Here is a 16,598-nt window from a genome sequence, read left to right as displayed (position 1 = left end):
AACGAGAAAACCCCCCCCCCCCCCCGGGGGGGGGATGGCCACTCTGCAATCCCTTCTCTATTCTCCTCTCAGGATATTGGGCATGCACACACATGCACCTGCTGCGAGTTTTTTAAGCCACTGGGTCTGGTACTCGGACCGTGGTTGACTACGTGGGAATCCAGAGACATAGCCATTACACCAACTGCTGGTCCCGTCATTGGTAATCTTAAGCAAAAGAGGAAGATGTGATCTGATTTAAGCTTTAGGACAGGTCTAGGCTAACTTTTTCAATAACGGGCCAGATAACATTTTAAGCTTTGTAGACTGTAAGGTCTTCCTCATAACTACCACTCAGCCATTATAGTGTAAAAGCACCCATTTAAATGAGTGAGTATAGCTGTGTGTAATAAAATTTTATTTATGGGCATTGATACTTTTTTCATATAATTTTCATGTGTCATGAAATATTTTGAGAGTTTGAGAAATGCGGCAGTACAGAATAAACTGTCAGCTTCTTTCCAGTGGCTTAAAAAATGTAATGATTAGACTAAAAGGAAAGTAGCATGTGTAACTCACTCGTTTATAAGGTGTTCTTCATGCACAGCAGTAACTTAGGAATCTTTTTTAATACATAGACTTCTCTTCCTGGAAAAAGAAGCAATAATATCTTTGAAGTGTGCATATTACACAGAAACTTTTTTTGAATATTATTCAGTATACTTTTTGAATACTATTCAGTATACTTTTCAGTTAATGAACTAATTACTATGAACCGACCTATTTTAAACAAGATTTAGTGAATTCCAGATAAGTTCATCTGGTTCCAATTTTAAATAGTCTACCTGTGTGATAATAAACTTTAATGCTCAAACACTTTAAGGAAAAATTTTTGGTTAAAGATAATTTTAGAAGATAGGCAACTTAAGTTTATTTTGTTGGTTTTGAATGTATATATAATTTATAAAGTGTCTTTCTAAACTAAGTGCTTTTTCCAGGTATGAGAGAAATGAACATCGTTGTTACAGACTTTGGGATAGGCGGGAAGTATACTACTTCTCATCATGTACCTGAAGCATATAGCTTTGATCTGTGGTACTACTGACTCTGTGGATTGAGATGTTTAGCTGTGTTTGTCAGCAGGATATGGTGTTTTATGTTTCTAAATCACTTATGATATAATCCCTTATGTACGTATTCCTGTAAATATGGATGTGTTTTTCAAACCAGATACTCCTTTTTTTCTTTTCTCCTTTTTTGAGTTGTTAGAGGACACATGTCCTCTCCAGAGAGAGAGAAAGCATCTCGTAATGGAATGTGGTCACACCATGATCTCTTCTCTTCCATTCCTCCATTCTGTTGGAATTGTGGACATGTACGCACACAGGCCTGGCATATTATTCAAGCCAGTGGGGCTGGGATTTGCCACCAGCCTTGTGGGATTCAGCTCCCTTAACCATTAGGCTATAGGCTGGCCCTAAAGCCAGATATTCTGAAGGAGTAGAGATAGAGTGGTTTTAGTATATCTAAATCAATTACTTTTTTCAAGGAATATAATTACAGTGATAGAATATTTTAGAGAAGCATTTTTTCCAAATATTAGATTTTATGACGATAACATTAAAATCATTTGTCTATCACTTTAGATTGATTTTGGTGACACAAAAGATAAAGTGTTGGTGTTTTTCAAGCTGAGACCTGAAGTAATTACTGATGAGAATCTGCATAATAACATCCTTGTCTCATCCATGGTAGAGTCACCTATTAATTCCCTTTACCAAGCTGTGAGGCAAGTATTTGCACCAGTGCTATTAAAGGTGAGTAAATTAGCAATATTGTCATTTAAAAAGGCTAGTTATTTGGATAAATGTTTTTATAAATATAAATATTTATTATTTACTGTTAATGGCATTAGTATTTTCATTTTTAAATTAAAATATTGTAGCCTTTTATCTTAAAGTAAGCTTTTTTGACAAACAGTGAAATTGGAGAAAGATATAAAATGTAATCAACATCAGCTGTTATCTTTGTATAGTCAATGATCTTTATAAAGTTTTAACTGTTGAGAGGGCTTCTTATCCCCCCTTAAGAAATGGAAGTATTGGTAGGCTTTAAATAAAATCATGGTAGTTAACCTTAAGTTTTGTAGGCAGTGTTTTAAGAAGCCAATATGTCTGTTTTCATTTAGGATCAGGAATGGAGCAGAAACTTTGATCCCAAACTTCAGAATCTTTTGAGTGAACTAGAAGCTGGGTTAGGTATAGTTCTACGAAGATCAGACACTAATCTATCAAAATTGAAATATAAAGAAGATGATACACGAGGTATATCACCATAACTTAACCAAAGAATGCACTGAATGTTTTATTAATACATTAAGAAATAAACATATTTTTTCACAGATGTATTTCTATGGTTTTGGAACTTCTGTGAGCATAAATTTTATTTATCTCTTTATTTTTAAGTTTATTTTTTTCATGAGAGAGCAAGCACCAAATAAGTGAATTATGTACATGGCAAAGACAGAGACAGGCATCCTTGATAGGGCCTTTTTGATCCTGTCTCGAGTCCTCCTGCTAGTTGGATCATAGCTGTACATTTACCTGGACTGTTTCATGTTGACTCAGAATTCTAACCCATGGTTAACCATGTGGCTTCCAGCACTGCAGATTGATATGCTACTGCCCTCGCCAAAGAGGCTGAGTTACCTTTTTTTAAAGGAATAAATTTATGTGAATTTGGAGAAGAAGCAAGTGTAATATTTTTTTTTGTTTGGTTCCTCTTATTTTTGCTATAGGGCACGTGCATCAATGGAGAGGGAGAGAGTGAGAAAACACTACCCTTGGGGGGAGGATGGCCATGCCACACTCTTTTCTTCTCTCCATTATCTTTTCCATATTTTACACATGCACATGTGCCCAGTATGTTTTTCAAGCCGGTGGGTCTGATATTTGAATTGCTCAGTCAGCCATGTGGGATCCAACTGTCATAACCACCATGCCCCTGGCTGGCCTGGAAAGCATAATCTTTTTTATAAAGGTTTTTTTCTTTTCTTTTCTTTCTTTTTTTTCTTTTTTTTGGCCATACAGCACGTGTGCTTGCTAGAGAGAGAGACAGAGAGACAGAGAAAGGGAAAGTGAGAAATCGTCTCCGAAGGGTATGGCCATGCTGCAAACCCTTCTCCTCCTGGGATTCTGGGCACACAACATATGTGCCTGGCATGATTTTGAAGTTGCTGGGCACACCACAATCCCTTCTTCTTCATTCTCTCAGGATTGTAGCAACATGCACACGTGCCTGGCATGATTTTCAGGCCACCAGGCCTGATACTTGAACTTCACTTGGCCATGTGGGAGTCCAGCATCCCGAACACCTATAGTGGTGGCCCTCTAATCTGTTTTGTTTTTGTTTTTGTAAGGTTTTTGCCATAGTGCACTCATTGGAGAGAAACACAGAAAGGGAAAGTTAGAAATCACTCCCCAGGGAGGATGGCCACACCACAATCCCTTCTCCATTCTCCTCCTGGGATTCTGGGCACATATACATACATGCCCAGTGTGATTTTTTAAGTTGCTGGGTCTGGGGCTCTAGCCATAGTTGGCCATGTGGGAGTTCGGTGCCTGTTTGTTTATTTCTTTAAATTTGATCAGAGAGGGATAGAGTGTGAGAGAGAGAGAGAGAGAGAAAGTGAGAAAGCAAGCTACCAGGTCCGAGACTCAAACCGCAGTCGGCCATCTAGGAGTCCAGTGCCCTTAACCATCATGCCACCTGCCGGCCCCCTATTTTAAGATGTATTTTATCTGAAGCTAATTATAATTTTATTGTGGTTATAGGTAAATTACCATTCATTTAATCAATGTAAAGTGTATGATTTATATAAATAGTTATTTTAGAACATTGGAGATATGATCCTCTGTTTTGCTTAAGTAATAAACTAGGTTTTTGGAAGCTTATAGACTCAGAGAATCGTGTGTGTATTTCAGCATGTGTTTAGGCAACTAGAGATTGTGCATGTTATTGGGATATTTACAAGCAAATTTAAAAATTAAACTGTTTTAATTTGTTTATATGTTTACCATAGGGTGGGCACCACCATGCCTATTTATATCTTCTAAATTTATAACATTTATTAATTAAATTATAATACCTGATACAGAAATGACTGTGTAGGTATAAATGGTTTACAAAAGTAACACTGAATAAAAAACTTGATGTGAAGTATAAATGTGCAATAAATAGTGTTTCTAGTGGATTTAACAAAAAAAATTGCTGTTGATAGAAGTTGCAAAACTAATTTTCTATATATCTTTAATAGTATAGGATATATGTGAGTTTATAGACATAACAGAATAGTAAATGAACTGGCTATCTTTCTGGTAGGTATCTTTTTGGCTTTTCATTTTCCATTGATAATAATTTTTTTTTCTGTCTTCATTTTTAACAGGTATTCTTACACCAAGTGATGAGTTCCAGTTTTGGATAGAACAAGCTCATCGTGGAAATAAGCAGATTAGTAGAGAAAGAGCCAGTTGTTTTAAAGAATTATTTGAAAGAATAGCAAGAGTATGTGATTTGTACATAGTTATATATCAGCCTTCTTTTAACAGTGCTAAAGGGGGATAAACAGATGGCATAATGGTTACACTGCTGGACTCCCACATGGCCAACCACCAATTGAGTCCCAGACCTGGAGACTTGAAACTCATACGGGTGTATATGCTTAGGTGCCCAAAATCCCTAGGGAAGAATGGAGGAGAAGGGATTGTGGTGTGGCCATTCCCCTAGGGGATGATTTCTGGCTTTCAGTCTCTGTCTCTCTGGTGAGCTTACATGCCCTATAGAAAACATCTCTTCAAACAAAAAGTGCTTTAGAATTTAATTTTCACTATATTTTCCTTTTAAAAAAATGGTAATGCCAGAGGGTACATGTGCTCACTGGAGAAGAGAGACAGAGACAGGAAGAAAGAGAGAGAAAGAAAATGATGATTACCCCTCACCCCTGCCTCATGGGGAAGAGTCACGCACCAATTCCTTCTGCATTCTCTCTCTTCTGTTGGGATTTCAGACATGAACGTACACATGCCTGGTGTGTTTCTCAAACTGCCAGGTTTGGGATTTGAACTGTGCAGCTGACCATGTGGGATCTAATCACCTTAACCACATCCTATATGCTAGACCTCTTCTGTTTAAAAATCTATTTAATGGGAACTAGCAGATGACATAATGATTACATCATTGGATTCCCACATTGTCAACTGTGGTTTGAGTCCCTGACCTGACGGCTTAAAATTCATGTTGGGTGTGTATGTGTGTGCATGCCCAAAAACCCAAGAGGAGACTGGAGGACAAGGGATTGCTGTGTGGTCATCTCCTCAAGGGATGATTTATCATTTTCTGTCCCTGTTTCTGTCTCTCTAGTGAGTGCATGCACCCTATAGCAAACATTTTTCTCTCAAGAAAATCTGTATAATGATTGTGAGCAAAATACATCTTTCATATGTAGCAAAATATACTTAAGATCTGTATTTAAAATGAATACAACTTAGACATTAAGAAATTAAAAAAAATTAAATTCTAATCTCTAGTGAATATTTTTCTCAAAAACAAAATTCCTTTTCTGCAAGTACATAATAAAAACAAAACTCTAAGGTTCTAACATAAGTTCATCTGTGTTCAGGTAATATGTTCTTTTGAAAGAATGTTCACTTTATTTAAATTAGCATTTTGATATCTGAAATATGAAAATCTTAGAATTTAATGCTTGGTTGATGTATTCTTTTTTCTTTTTTATTTTTTGGAGATATTTTTGCTATAGGGCGTGTGCACTCGCCAGACAGACAGAGAGAGACAGAGAGACAGAAAGCGAGAAATCACCCCCCAGGGGGGATGGCCATGCCGCAATCCCTTCTCCTCTATTCTCCTCTCGGGATCTTGGGCACGCATGCACATGTGCCTGACGTGAGTTTTAAGCCACCGGGTCCGGGACGCGAACCGCGGTTGACTATGTGGGAGTCCAGCGACATAACCATTACGCTAACTTCTGGTTCCTGGTTGATGTATTCTTGATGTATCTACACAGAGATGAAATACATGACCATTTTAAGTATGATTAGAAAAGTCGAAAAATGCAGTAATTTTTGGCTTAGCCTCTGTGACATAGTTGTAGTTGGTAGTATATTAGACTATAGAAGACAGGTGCCAACCACAGTTTGAGTCCCTGGCCTGGTTGGCCTGGAAATATTAGGTGTGTCTGCCTGTGTCCAGAATGCTGACACGCTGGAGGACTGGAGAAAGGGGGCTGAGAGATGACCATGCCCTGTGAAAGATGCTTCTTTCTCACTCTCTCTCATGCATGCTCTAATCTCAGATAGATATTCGGGGATATATATATATATATTATACATCTCCATATAAATCTGTTCATAACTATCATATATATGTATGTATATACACACACACTCATATATATACTTACGTATATTTACACACACATATATATATATATAAAATGATGGAGAAAGAGTAATTTTCTACATGCTTTCATTGTTAATTCAATCATATTATTTTAATGAAGTGTTTGGAGTGGCTTTAAGTTTTTTTTTTTTTAAGTTTTGACTGTAGGGCACATGCATTTTCTGGAGAGACATGGAGAGAGAGAGAGAGAGAAGAAAAGTAAGAAATCGCCCCCTTAATGGTGATGGCCCCACACTATAGTCCCTTTTCCTCTAATCTCCTCCTTGGTTTTTGGGCACTAATGTACATGTGTGTGGTGTGATTTTCAAGCCACTATGTCTGAGACTTGAACTGTGGTTGACCATGTGGGAATCCACTGCCTTAACCACTACTCAACCTGTTGAACCTTTTAAAGCTCTTTTAAAAAGATTATTTTTTTTTTGTTTTATGACAGAGAGCCACAGAGAGGGTGGGCCCAACATTCTCTGTATGAGCTCAACAGAGTCTTCATACTACAGTCCATCTCCAGCTTCAGCCAGCTCACATCATAGGCACATGCAGACACCTTGCAGGTAGAGAGAATCCCCAGGATATGAACCAGGGACCTTGCCATTGAGTCCAGTTGTATTGCTGTTGAGCTACTCCCTGACTCATTAAATATTTATTTTTTATCTATGATGAAATATAAAATGATAACCCTTATACTAGAGTTGTACTATTTTTAACCTTAATATTATACAACAAAATGAATAAACCATGTGAGCTACAATGCATAGTTTACATGTGCAGTTAAGGTAAACTGTTGGTAAATAAAAGAAATGAATTCAAATAAAAAAAGTTAGGCCAAGTGAGTAAATAAACGAATAGACTTTTTTTTTTTTTTTTTTTTTTTTTGGGGGGGTTTTTTTCTTTAGGGCCCGTCTTTTTTGGAGAGGTTTATTGCTATAGGGCACGTGCACGTGCCAGAAAGACAGAGAGAGACAGAGAGACAGAAAGGGAGAAATCATCCCCCCCAGGGAAGATGGCCACACCACAGTCCCTTCTCCATTCTTCTCTCTGGATCTTGGACATGCATGCACACACACCCGGCATGAGTTTAAGCCACTGGATCCAGGACTCAAACTGCAATCTACTACATGGGAGTCCAGTAACATAACCATTATGCCATCTGCTAGTCCCACGAATGGACTTTTTACAATTCTTTATTGTTGTCAGAGGATATGCGCGCTTACTGGAGAGAGGAAAAGATGGTGAGAGAGAAAGGACTCTCCTCCCCAGCGGGGTGTGGTCATATTGTTATATCTTTTTTCCATTTCTCCTTCTCATCAGGAATTTGGCATTTTTTTTAAGCTGCCAGAGCTTGTGTTCAGATTGCAGTTGATCATGTAGCATCTGGCTGCTGATGGACAGTGCTTAACCACTGTGCTGGGGCTGGCTTGGCTTCTGACTTTCATGAAGTATGTGTTTATAGAGTAATTTTGGGTATTGACATGAAAAGTAATTATCATCTGGTAAAGAAAAAAAGGGAGTTTAAAAAACATGGCAAATAGTAAAGTTGTACATCTGAAAAAGCCTGGGAATATTATATTAACCATGGTATAAATATGATTTTGTTTAAAAATTAATGCATTTTGTTTGTAGGAGTTTTATAACTTGGACAGTCTGTCCTTACTGGAAGTCGTGGACTTGGTGGAGACTACTCGGGATGTTGTAGATGACGTGTGGAGACAAACAGAACATGATCATTACCCTGAGGCACGAATGCTGCATCTCTTAGATATTATAGGTACTAGTAAAGAAATAGGCTTTTGGAATTTCTTTCTTTTCTTTTTTTTTTTTTTTTTTTGATTTAGTCCCTTACCGAAAATGCTCCTTAATGTCCTAATTTCTACTAAAAGTAACTCTTAAAGGAAATCACATAAAATTTCTTGAGTAGGTATTTGTATACATATAGTTAGCTAATTTAAATCTTGTCAGATTCTTTCACCATTAATAGTACTAAATTTACATGGACTTATAGTGTTTATGCATGTATTAATTTAAACTTATTTTTTCTAAGAATTATTTTAACTTTATTTATTTCAGTTTTAACAGAGAGAGATACAATGAAAGAGAAAGAGGCAAAATGAGAAAGCAAGCCACCAGGTCCAGGATTAGACCCGCGGTTGGCCATCCAGTGCACTTAACCACCATGCCACCTGCCGGCCTCTTAAACTTCTTTTTAAAATGAACTGAAAAATTATTTTAAATATATTTGCTTATTTGTCTGTATTAAAATGTTTGATCTAGAAAATACTCTTCTTGTTATTATCCTAAGGACATATTGGATAAGTGTGTAAAGTAGTATATAGAAGGGTAGTTATAGTAGCATGTTGATAACCTGAGTAGAAACAAATAGCAATTGGGAATTGTTTTCATAATGCTACATTTATACATTATGCCTGTAGCACTGAAAAACTTGTCTATATGTTTCTACACTTGAAAGGTATATATAATTATTGAAAAATGCAAAAATGCAAACTAATGTGTACATGTACTTTAACAAAATAATTGTTATTGACAGTGCTAGTCGAAGGGTGTACATGTGGCATTTCATAGATCCTTAGTATGTTATCTTAATTTTGTCATAAGCATGTATTTTATACTTATTCTGTAAAAATACATGAATTTCTATTAAAATCTTTGCTTCATGTTTTATTAGGTGGTTCATTTGGAAGATTTGTTCAGAAGAAGTTGGGAACTTTGAACCTATGGGAAGATCCTTACTACCTTGTGAAAGAAAATTTGAAAGCTGGTATTTCAATATGTGAACAGTGGGTGATAATCTGTAATCATCTAACAGGGCAAGTGTGGCAGCGCTATGTTCCTCATCCATGGAAAAACGAAAAATATTTCCCAGAAACACTTGATAAACTCGGCAAACGCCTTGAAGAGGTATCAGTTGGATGATCTCTATCTTTGTCTTTAAGTGTAGTTTTTCCCTTGTTTATGAATGTATTTTATGCTTACCAAGTACTCTACATCTGATAGAAATTATTGATAGTTTTGGGAGACACTAGGAGTTAAAGTTCATGTGAAATTATTTATGACAGTCATTTAGTGTGGTTCCAGCTGCATGGCGGACACCTAGGTACTGGTTTCCTCCTCCTTTCTTTTTCTTCGGTTAATGACTAGTCAAGTTGATAGTTGTCAACTTCTGTTTTGTTCTTTGTTATAAAAAAGATAATCCACCCACTTGTCTGTGTATGGACGTTCTCAGACATTCTTTTGGCTCTTGAAATTGTTTTTAAGGATGGACAGGTTTTTCGTGGATGCTCAGTAGAAATATTTGAAATAGCTGTTCAATTCATGTAAGTTAAAAAGTTTTGGTATAGCACTTAAATATTTTACTTGAACGGGCTATCAGAATGAGATTAACTGGAGATTATAAAGCTGATTTGTTTTTTTTTTTTTTTTGGAGAGGTTTTTGCTATAGGGCGCATGCACTCACCAGACAGACAGAGACAGAGAGACAGAAAGCGAGAAATCCCCCCCAGGGGGGATGGTCATGCTGCAATCCCTTCTCCTCCATTCTCCTCGGGATCTTGGGCACGCACGCACATGCGCCTGGCGTGAGTTTTAAGCTACTGGGTCCAAGACATGAACCGCGGTCGACTACGTGGGAGTCCAGTGACATAGCCATTACGCTAACTGCTGGTTCCCTATAAAGCTGATTACTCTCTTGCCTAGGGGAGTTCTTTGTTCATTTTTTTTCCTTTCTTTTTATTATTTAGGGCTTGTGCACTCACCAGAGAATGACAGAGAAGAAAAGTGAAAACCACCCCTTTTCAGGGGGGGTTGGCCATGTCGCAATCCCTTCTCTTCCATTCTCCTCTCAGGATTTTAGGCTTACATGCATGTGCCTAATGTAATTCTCAAGCTGCTGGGTCCAGAACTCTAATAGTGCTGTTGGCCATGCGGGATCTAGTGTCTTAGCCAAAATGTCACCTGCTGGCCTCCTTCCCCCCTTTTTAATAATTTTTTTTTTGTTATGGCATATTTCAAAACATACAGAAAAGTAAAATAGTATAGTGAATGTCCATTTATCTGTCACTCAGTTTCAACAATCATTGACATTCAGTTCTTTTCTCATTTTTGTCTCCTTTATTTTTATTTGGCTGGAGTATTTTTGAAGCTTTTACTCATATTTTAGTTTGGTATAGGGCATGTGTGCTGGCTGGAGAGACAAGGAGAGAGAGAAAGTGAGAAAGCACCCTCTGGGGGATGATGATGCTGTAATCTGTTCTCCTCCACTCTCCTCTCAAGATTTTGGGCACACATGCATGTACACGTGCCAGGTCCCAGACTCAAATGATGCTTTTGACCATGTAGGATCCCACTACGTTAACCACTATGCTACCTGGCTGGCTCAAAGCTTTCATTCTTGAATCATAACCATAATACCATTGTCACACCCAATAAACTGACAATAATTTGTTAATATAATTTTATATGTAGCCAATATTCATTTGTCTCAATTTTTTCAAAAAAGTTCTATAGTTGGTTTACTTGAATCAGATTTCAAATAGGATCTATACATTACAATTGGTTGATATGTCTTCATAAGTCTGTTTTAATATAAAAAGTTTCTTTCTACTTTTTCATGCCATGTAGCACTTTATACCTTCAGGATTTGTCTTTTTATATATATCCTAATGTTTAGCAAGATTCAGTCTATGATTTTTGTTGTTAAGTAGTAGTTAGCTATACAGTCTTAAGTTGTTTTTTATTTTAAGAAGACTTTATAAGTGGTGCTGTATAACTTTATACATTATATCAGGAGCTATGTAGTATCTGGTTTTTATACTTTTAGTGATGTTAAGTTTGATCTGTGGCTTCAGGTCTGATCAACTTGATCCATCCATTGTAATTCTCTATAATTTTTTTCATAATGATTTTAGCATCTACTGATGACCATAAAGGGTTGCAAAATAGCAAAATTTTATTATTTTATTGTTCTTTCTTAATTTATTAGTGATTTTTCTATATGGATGTATGTTCCTCCTGAACTTATTAGTTATCCTGAAATTTAGTTTGCATAGGTATGACAGTGTAGACAATTGCTTCTTTCTTTCCATTTGTCACATTTTAGAACAATTAACAATAGTTTAGTGTCATAGTAAGTTCCGTAGGTGACCAATGAGATAGATGTTTTTTGTTAGTGTCACTGTGAACTTACGTTGTTTCATATTGTACATGTTTTAGCCTATTATATACAAATTATTCCTTTGGACAGTGAGTACCTCTAAGTGGACCTTGGTGTCATTTTGACATGACTCCAATATTTCCTTGATAATTTTTAAGGTCCCCTAAATTGTTCCAGCCCAGCCTATCTTGTGCATTTTTTTATTGTGAACCTGGAATTAGCCATTTTCCCATAGGACCTGTTTTTTTTTTTTTTTTTTTTTTTATTGGTGATGAAAAGTGGTATTTTACAACAATTTGGTTAGGGGAAGCACTTTTAATTAGTTATCAAAGTTATCAGTGCTTTTAAGCCTTGTCCTGAGACAGAATTATTAAATATGTAGTTTTTGTTTTGACAAAAAAAATTAAATTATTTATTGTTACTGATATATATTTTCTTTCTTTCTTTCTTTTTTTTTTTTTTTAAGAGGTTTTTGCCTTAGGACATGTGCAAATCTTTGAAGAGAGAGAGACAGTGAGAGAGAAGGTGAGAAATCACCCCTACAGGGATGGCCACACTGCAGTCCCTTCTCCACCACTCTCCGGGGATTTTGCGCATGTACGCACATGCACCCAGTGTGAGTTTCTAGCCACCGCCCCTGGGACTTGAACTGTGATTGGCTGTGTGGGAGTCAAGTGATGTAACTTCTACAACATCTGCTGGCCCCAATACTGCTATTTGCAACACAATGAAATGTTACAGTGTTTTCAGTCAACTTTTAAATGTTTTTAAAGAAATTTATTTATTTTTCATAAGAGAGAGAGACAAAGACAGAGAGACATGTAACTCCAGTTGTCTTTACACAATGACCCACACCCTGTGTGTCTCAGCTGGCCCAGATCCAGGCATTTATGTGTGCACTTGGTGTGCTTAGGGAGGTCCTGGGACACAAATCCAAGACCCTTCTCATGTAATGATAACTGCATTGCCTGTGTACCACATCTGGGTCCTGCTTAACCTTTGATTACCTCTCTCTCTCTCTTTTTTAAAAGAGTTATCTTATATAACTTTATTTATTTTATTTGACCAAAGAGGGACAAAGTGAAAATGAGAGTGAGAGAGAGAGAGAAAGCAAGCCGCCAGGTCCAGGACTTAAACCGCCATCAGCCATGGTCCCGCACCCTTAACTACCACGCCACCTGCTGGCCCCTTGATTACCTCTTGCTTGTAGATAGAAATTTTAAGTTCAAAATGCAATATTTGTTTTCTAGCTATTTGTAAATTATAGATACTAGGGTGGTTAATATGTCATTTCATTATTAGAAGTACTTTAATGCAGAATAATGAAAATCAGAAATTTTTAGTATAGAAAGAGCAGACTAAAAATTTATTTAAATGAGCTTTAAACATAATTTGAGGAAATTTAGATATATATTTTCACTAGATTTGAGCACAATGGTTGATATTAGTGTGATAATGCATTATGTCTTTCAGTATCAATATGATTATTAATGAGTAATAATTCTCAGAATATAATTTGAGTTTTATTATTCCTTCAGCGAAAATAGTTAAAGGAAATTCTTATTTGATATCTTTATGTTTTTTTAAAGAATTTTATTTAACTTTATTTATTATTATTATTATTATTATTATTATTATTTTCCAGTTTGATCAGAGCGAGAGAGGAAGTGAGAAAGCAAGCCACCAGGTCTGAGACTTGAACTGTGGTCGGCCATGTGGGAGTCCAACACCCTTAACCACCATGCCACTTGCCGGCCCCTGATATCTTTATGTTTTAAGACTATTTATGCAGCTTCTTATTTATGTAAATTTTGTTGTTTTAATATTTTATGTTTCAGGTCTTGGCTGTTAGAACAATTCATGAGAAGCTTCTATATTTTTTACCTGCCAGTGAAGAGAAACTCATATGCCTGGCTCGTGTCTTTGAACCATTTACTGGCCTGAATCCTGTGCAGTATAATCCATATACAGAGGTTTAACATATATATATTTAAATCTATATAATTTTCTATTTGTGTTATTCTTTATTATGGCAGATTTTAAATTACTAAAGTCTTAAATTATTATTTATGTTTTTAGCCTTTGTGGAAAGCTGCTGTATCTCAATATGAAAAAATTATTGCACCTGCAGAACAAAAAATAGCAGGAAAATTGAAAAATTATATTTCAGAAATTGAAGATAGTCCACAGCAGGTAAAATATTGAACTATATCAATTTTAGTATTTCTTTTAAGTTATTTTAGGAGATATATGTATATATATATATTTCCCAAGTTGGCCCATTGAGATGAACATATACCTATTTATTTTATATTAGCTTCTTCAAGCATTTCTGAAATATAAAGAGTTGGTGAAGCGCCCAACTATAAGTAAAGAATTGATGTTAGAAAGAGAAACTTTACTGGCAAGACTTACGGACTCAGTAAAAGGTAAAAGTTTATCAGGGATTACAGTGTTTGAGAAAATATTTTTGCAGATTACATTTTTCTTTGTTGAATACTATTTAAGAATAAAACTACAGATTCTGAATTTTGCTGAAAATTTTTCTGTTATAAATAATAGATTCTTTCTTTGAATTAACAAGTTGTTTTCTCTCTGTCTCTTAAGTGAGTTATTGAAGGTAAGGACCAAGTCTCATGTCCACAACATTTGACATAGCATGTGTATGTGAAAGGCATTTAGGAAATCTTTGCTAAATCGATCTTTTGATTTAAATTATATAGATTTTCGATCAGACTTTGAAAATCGGTGCCGAGGAATTCCTGGTGATGCATCTGGGCCACTTTCTGGCAAAAATCTTTCAGAAGTTGTCAATAATATAGTTTGGGTTCGCCAGTTGGAATTGAAGGTATTTGTTTTAATAGAAATAGAAGATTATTAGTTACAAGTCATACTAAATTAAGAAATGATGAAGGCATTTTAGAACTGTAGTGAAAATATTTTTTGATTTTCTTAACATATCCATTTAATTTTCACATAAAATATAGAAACCTGAAAAGGTAATCTGAAGAAGTTCTAATGGCCCTAATTCATTCTTCGTATAGTGGTAATCATCAAATCATTTAACTTTCTAAATTGTAGATTTTCCAGGCAAGTGTCTTTAAAAATCTATTCAAGAACTAAGCTTCTTTTACACTGCATTAAAAAAAATATAATTGTAATCTTTTAGTTGTTGTAAAGTCTGTCAGTAAGTATGCTTATGTAACTAAATCACTTTAGGTTGAAAAGAAATTAAAGGGAAGGTGAAAGGTAATTACGGCATTGTCCAAGGCAGTGACAGTAATGTACGGACTTAAAAATTTTAAAATGACCTAAGACTTTTGTAGATTTACTAATTAGTATGTGATTGCATTTAATTTAATCATTAAACTTTAACTCTTTATGGTCTGTGATTAAGAGCAAAAGGATTTATGGTATTAATAAATTAGCCTATTTGACATTTCTACTTATTGAAGTTCATATTTTTGATGTTTTATTTTCTGATTATTCTTCTGATTCTGCCAGCCATCTTTCTGGGTGCTGTAATATTCTTTGCAGAGCCGTGGAGGAAAGGCACTTGTTTCTTGTAATTGACTTTAAAAATGGCTTAGTTATTGTTTGAGGTATTAACCAGAGCAGTTAGGGAAGGGCCAAAATGACTGATTATATGTAAGAGTATTGCTGAAGTTCTGAGGGTTTCCTTTGAAAATCTGTGGGACTTAAATGTTGAGATCTGATGCCTTGTTTTACCCTTCCAGTCAAGCCGTCTATGGATTATCATCTTGTGTTGTGCTATTCTGAAATTGTGTAATTCAGAAGCAAAAGAGGGACTAATCTTACTTTTTCTGGCAAATGTTTTGTTTAACTTTAAAGATGAAAGGGAAAATAATTTCTGAATCACAGATCAGAGAAAGGGATTTTCCATTTTATGTTCATTTTATTAGAAATGAAATAATGATATTCTTATAATTTGACTTTTTAAGGTAGATGATACAATCAAGATTGCAGAAGCTCTTTTATCTGACTTGTCAGGATTTCGGTCTTTTCATCGAAGTGCTGAAGATCTCTCAGATCAGTTTAAACTGTACGAACAAGAACAATTTGATGACTGGTCCAGGGATATTCAGTCTGGCTTATCTGATTCCAGATCTGGTTTGTGGTAAGTATAAATATACTAACCTGTAAGATCCAAAACCATATGTTACTTATCAAGTATCAAGGTAGAACTAATCATTTTTCTCCTTTCTCAAAATTTGCTTTCTCCTTTAATTTTGTTTTTAATCATGAACTTTTAAGACATTAAGATTAGAAACTTTGTTGGTATGGTTAGTTGACTGCTTCCCGCTTGCCTCTCATGTATATTACTTGGAACTGCAGATTTCCATTTTGGAATTAGGCTTTTAATCTCATGATTTTTTGCTGTTAGTATTTATGTATGTTTTTCTGTCTTTGTTCATAAATATTTTATACATACCCATACATTAAACTGTAAATTATATTAACTTTAAAGTCCTTCAGACAAAGAGTATTTCTTCATGGGGTCCAATATAGTAAGGTTTTAGTAAATACTTACTGAGCTATTATAATGTATTAATTGGTTAAACTAATTATTGTAACAGAGATTTAAAATGGGTGCTCTAGAAAACCATTGTTCCTTTGTACCTCAGGCCAATATTTTCCAGTATGTTGTCTGTATTTTTAGAAAGCTGTTCATACCTTTTTTTTTCTTTTTTTAATTTGCTAGAGGGAGCATCTGTTCATTGAGAGAGAGAGAGAGAGAGAGAGAGAGAGAGAGAGAGGAGAGCAAGCATCCCCTCATGGGGGACAGTCATGCTGCAGTCCCTTCTCCATTCTCTTTTCAGGATTTTGGGGAGGCACACATATGTACCCAGCATGTTTTTCAAGCTAACAGGCTGGTACTTGAACTACATAACTGGCCATATGGACCCAGCTGCCTTAACCATGACCCCGGCTGGCCCCATGTCTTTTTAAAAGTAACTTT

General features: G+C 35.7%; 1 protein-coding gene across 1 annotated transcript in view; it reads left to right on the top strand.

The window, feature by feature from the left end:
* The window catches only part of LOC102498897 (cytoplasmic dynein 2 heavy chain 1), a gene marked incomplete at its 3' end in the record, with an annotated part of 18,736 nt that extends 2,981 nt beyond the window's left edge, over nucleotides 1-15,755 (top strand). Inside the window, exons 2-11 of the mRNA XM_006150100.3 lie at nucleotides 1,626-1,796; nucleotides 2,168-2,303; nucleotides 4,424-4,542; nucleotides 8,074-8,218; nucleotides 9,134-9,366; nucleotides 13,456-13,590; nucleotides 13,697-13,810; nucleotides 13,935-14,046; nucleotides 14,341-14,465; nucleotides 15,580-15,755. Of these exons, the coding sequence (XP_006150162.1) occupies nucleotides 1,626-1,796; nucleotides 2,168-2,303; nucleotides 4,424-4,542; nucleotides 8,074-8,218; nucleotides 9,134-9,366; nucleotides 13,456-13,590; nucleotides 13,697-13,810; nucleotides 13,935-14,046; nucleotides 14,341-14,465; nucleotides 15,580-15,755 (1,466 nt within the window). The remainder of the gene's footprint in view (nucleotides 1-1,625; nucleotides 1,797-2,167; nucleotides 2,304-4,423; nucleotides 4,543-8,073; nucleotides 8,219-9,133; nucleotides 9,367-13,455; nucleotides 13,591-13,696; nucleotides 13,811-13,934; nucleotides 14,047-14,340; nucleotides 14,466-15,579) is intronic.
* Nucleotides 15,756-16,598: the final 843 nt, after the last annotated feature.

The sequence above is a fragment of the Tupaia chinensis genome, unplaced genomic scaffold (assembly GCF_000334495.1).
Source record: "Tupaia chinensis unplaced genomic scaffold, TupChi_1.0 Scaffold000276_2, whole genome shotgun sequence".
In the NCBI taxonomy this organism is placed as follows: Eukaryota; Metazoa; Chordata; class Mammalia; order Scandentia; family Tupaiidae; genus Tupaia; species Tupaia belangeri.
Note: the sequence above shows the minus strand (reverse complement) of the source record. Positions and strands in the feature narration are given on the sequence as shown.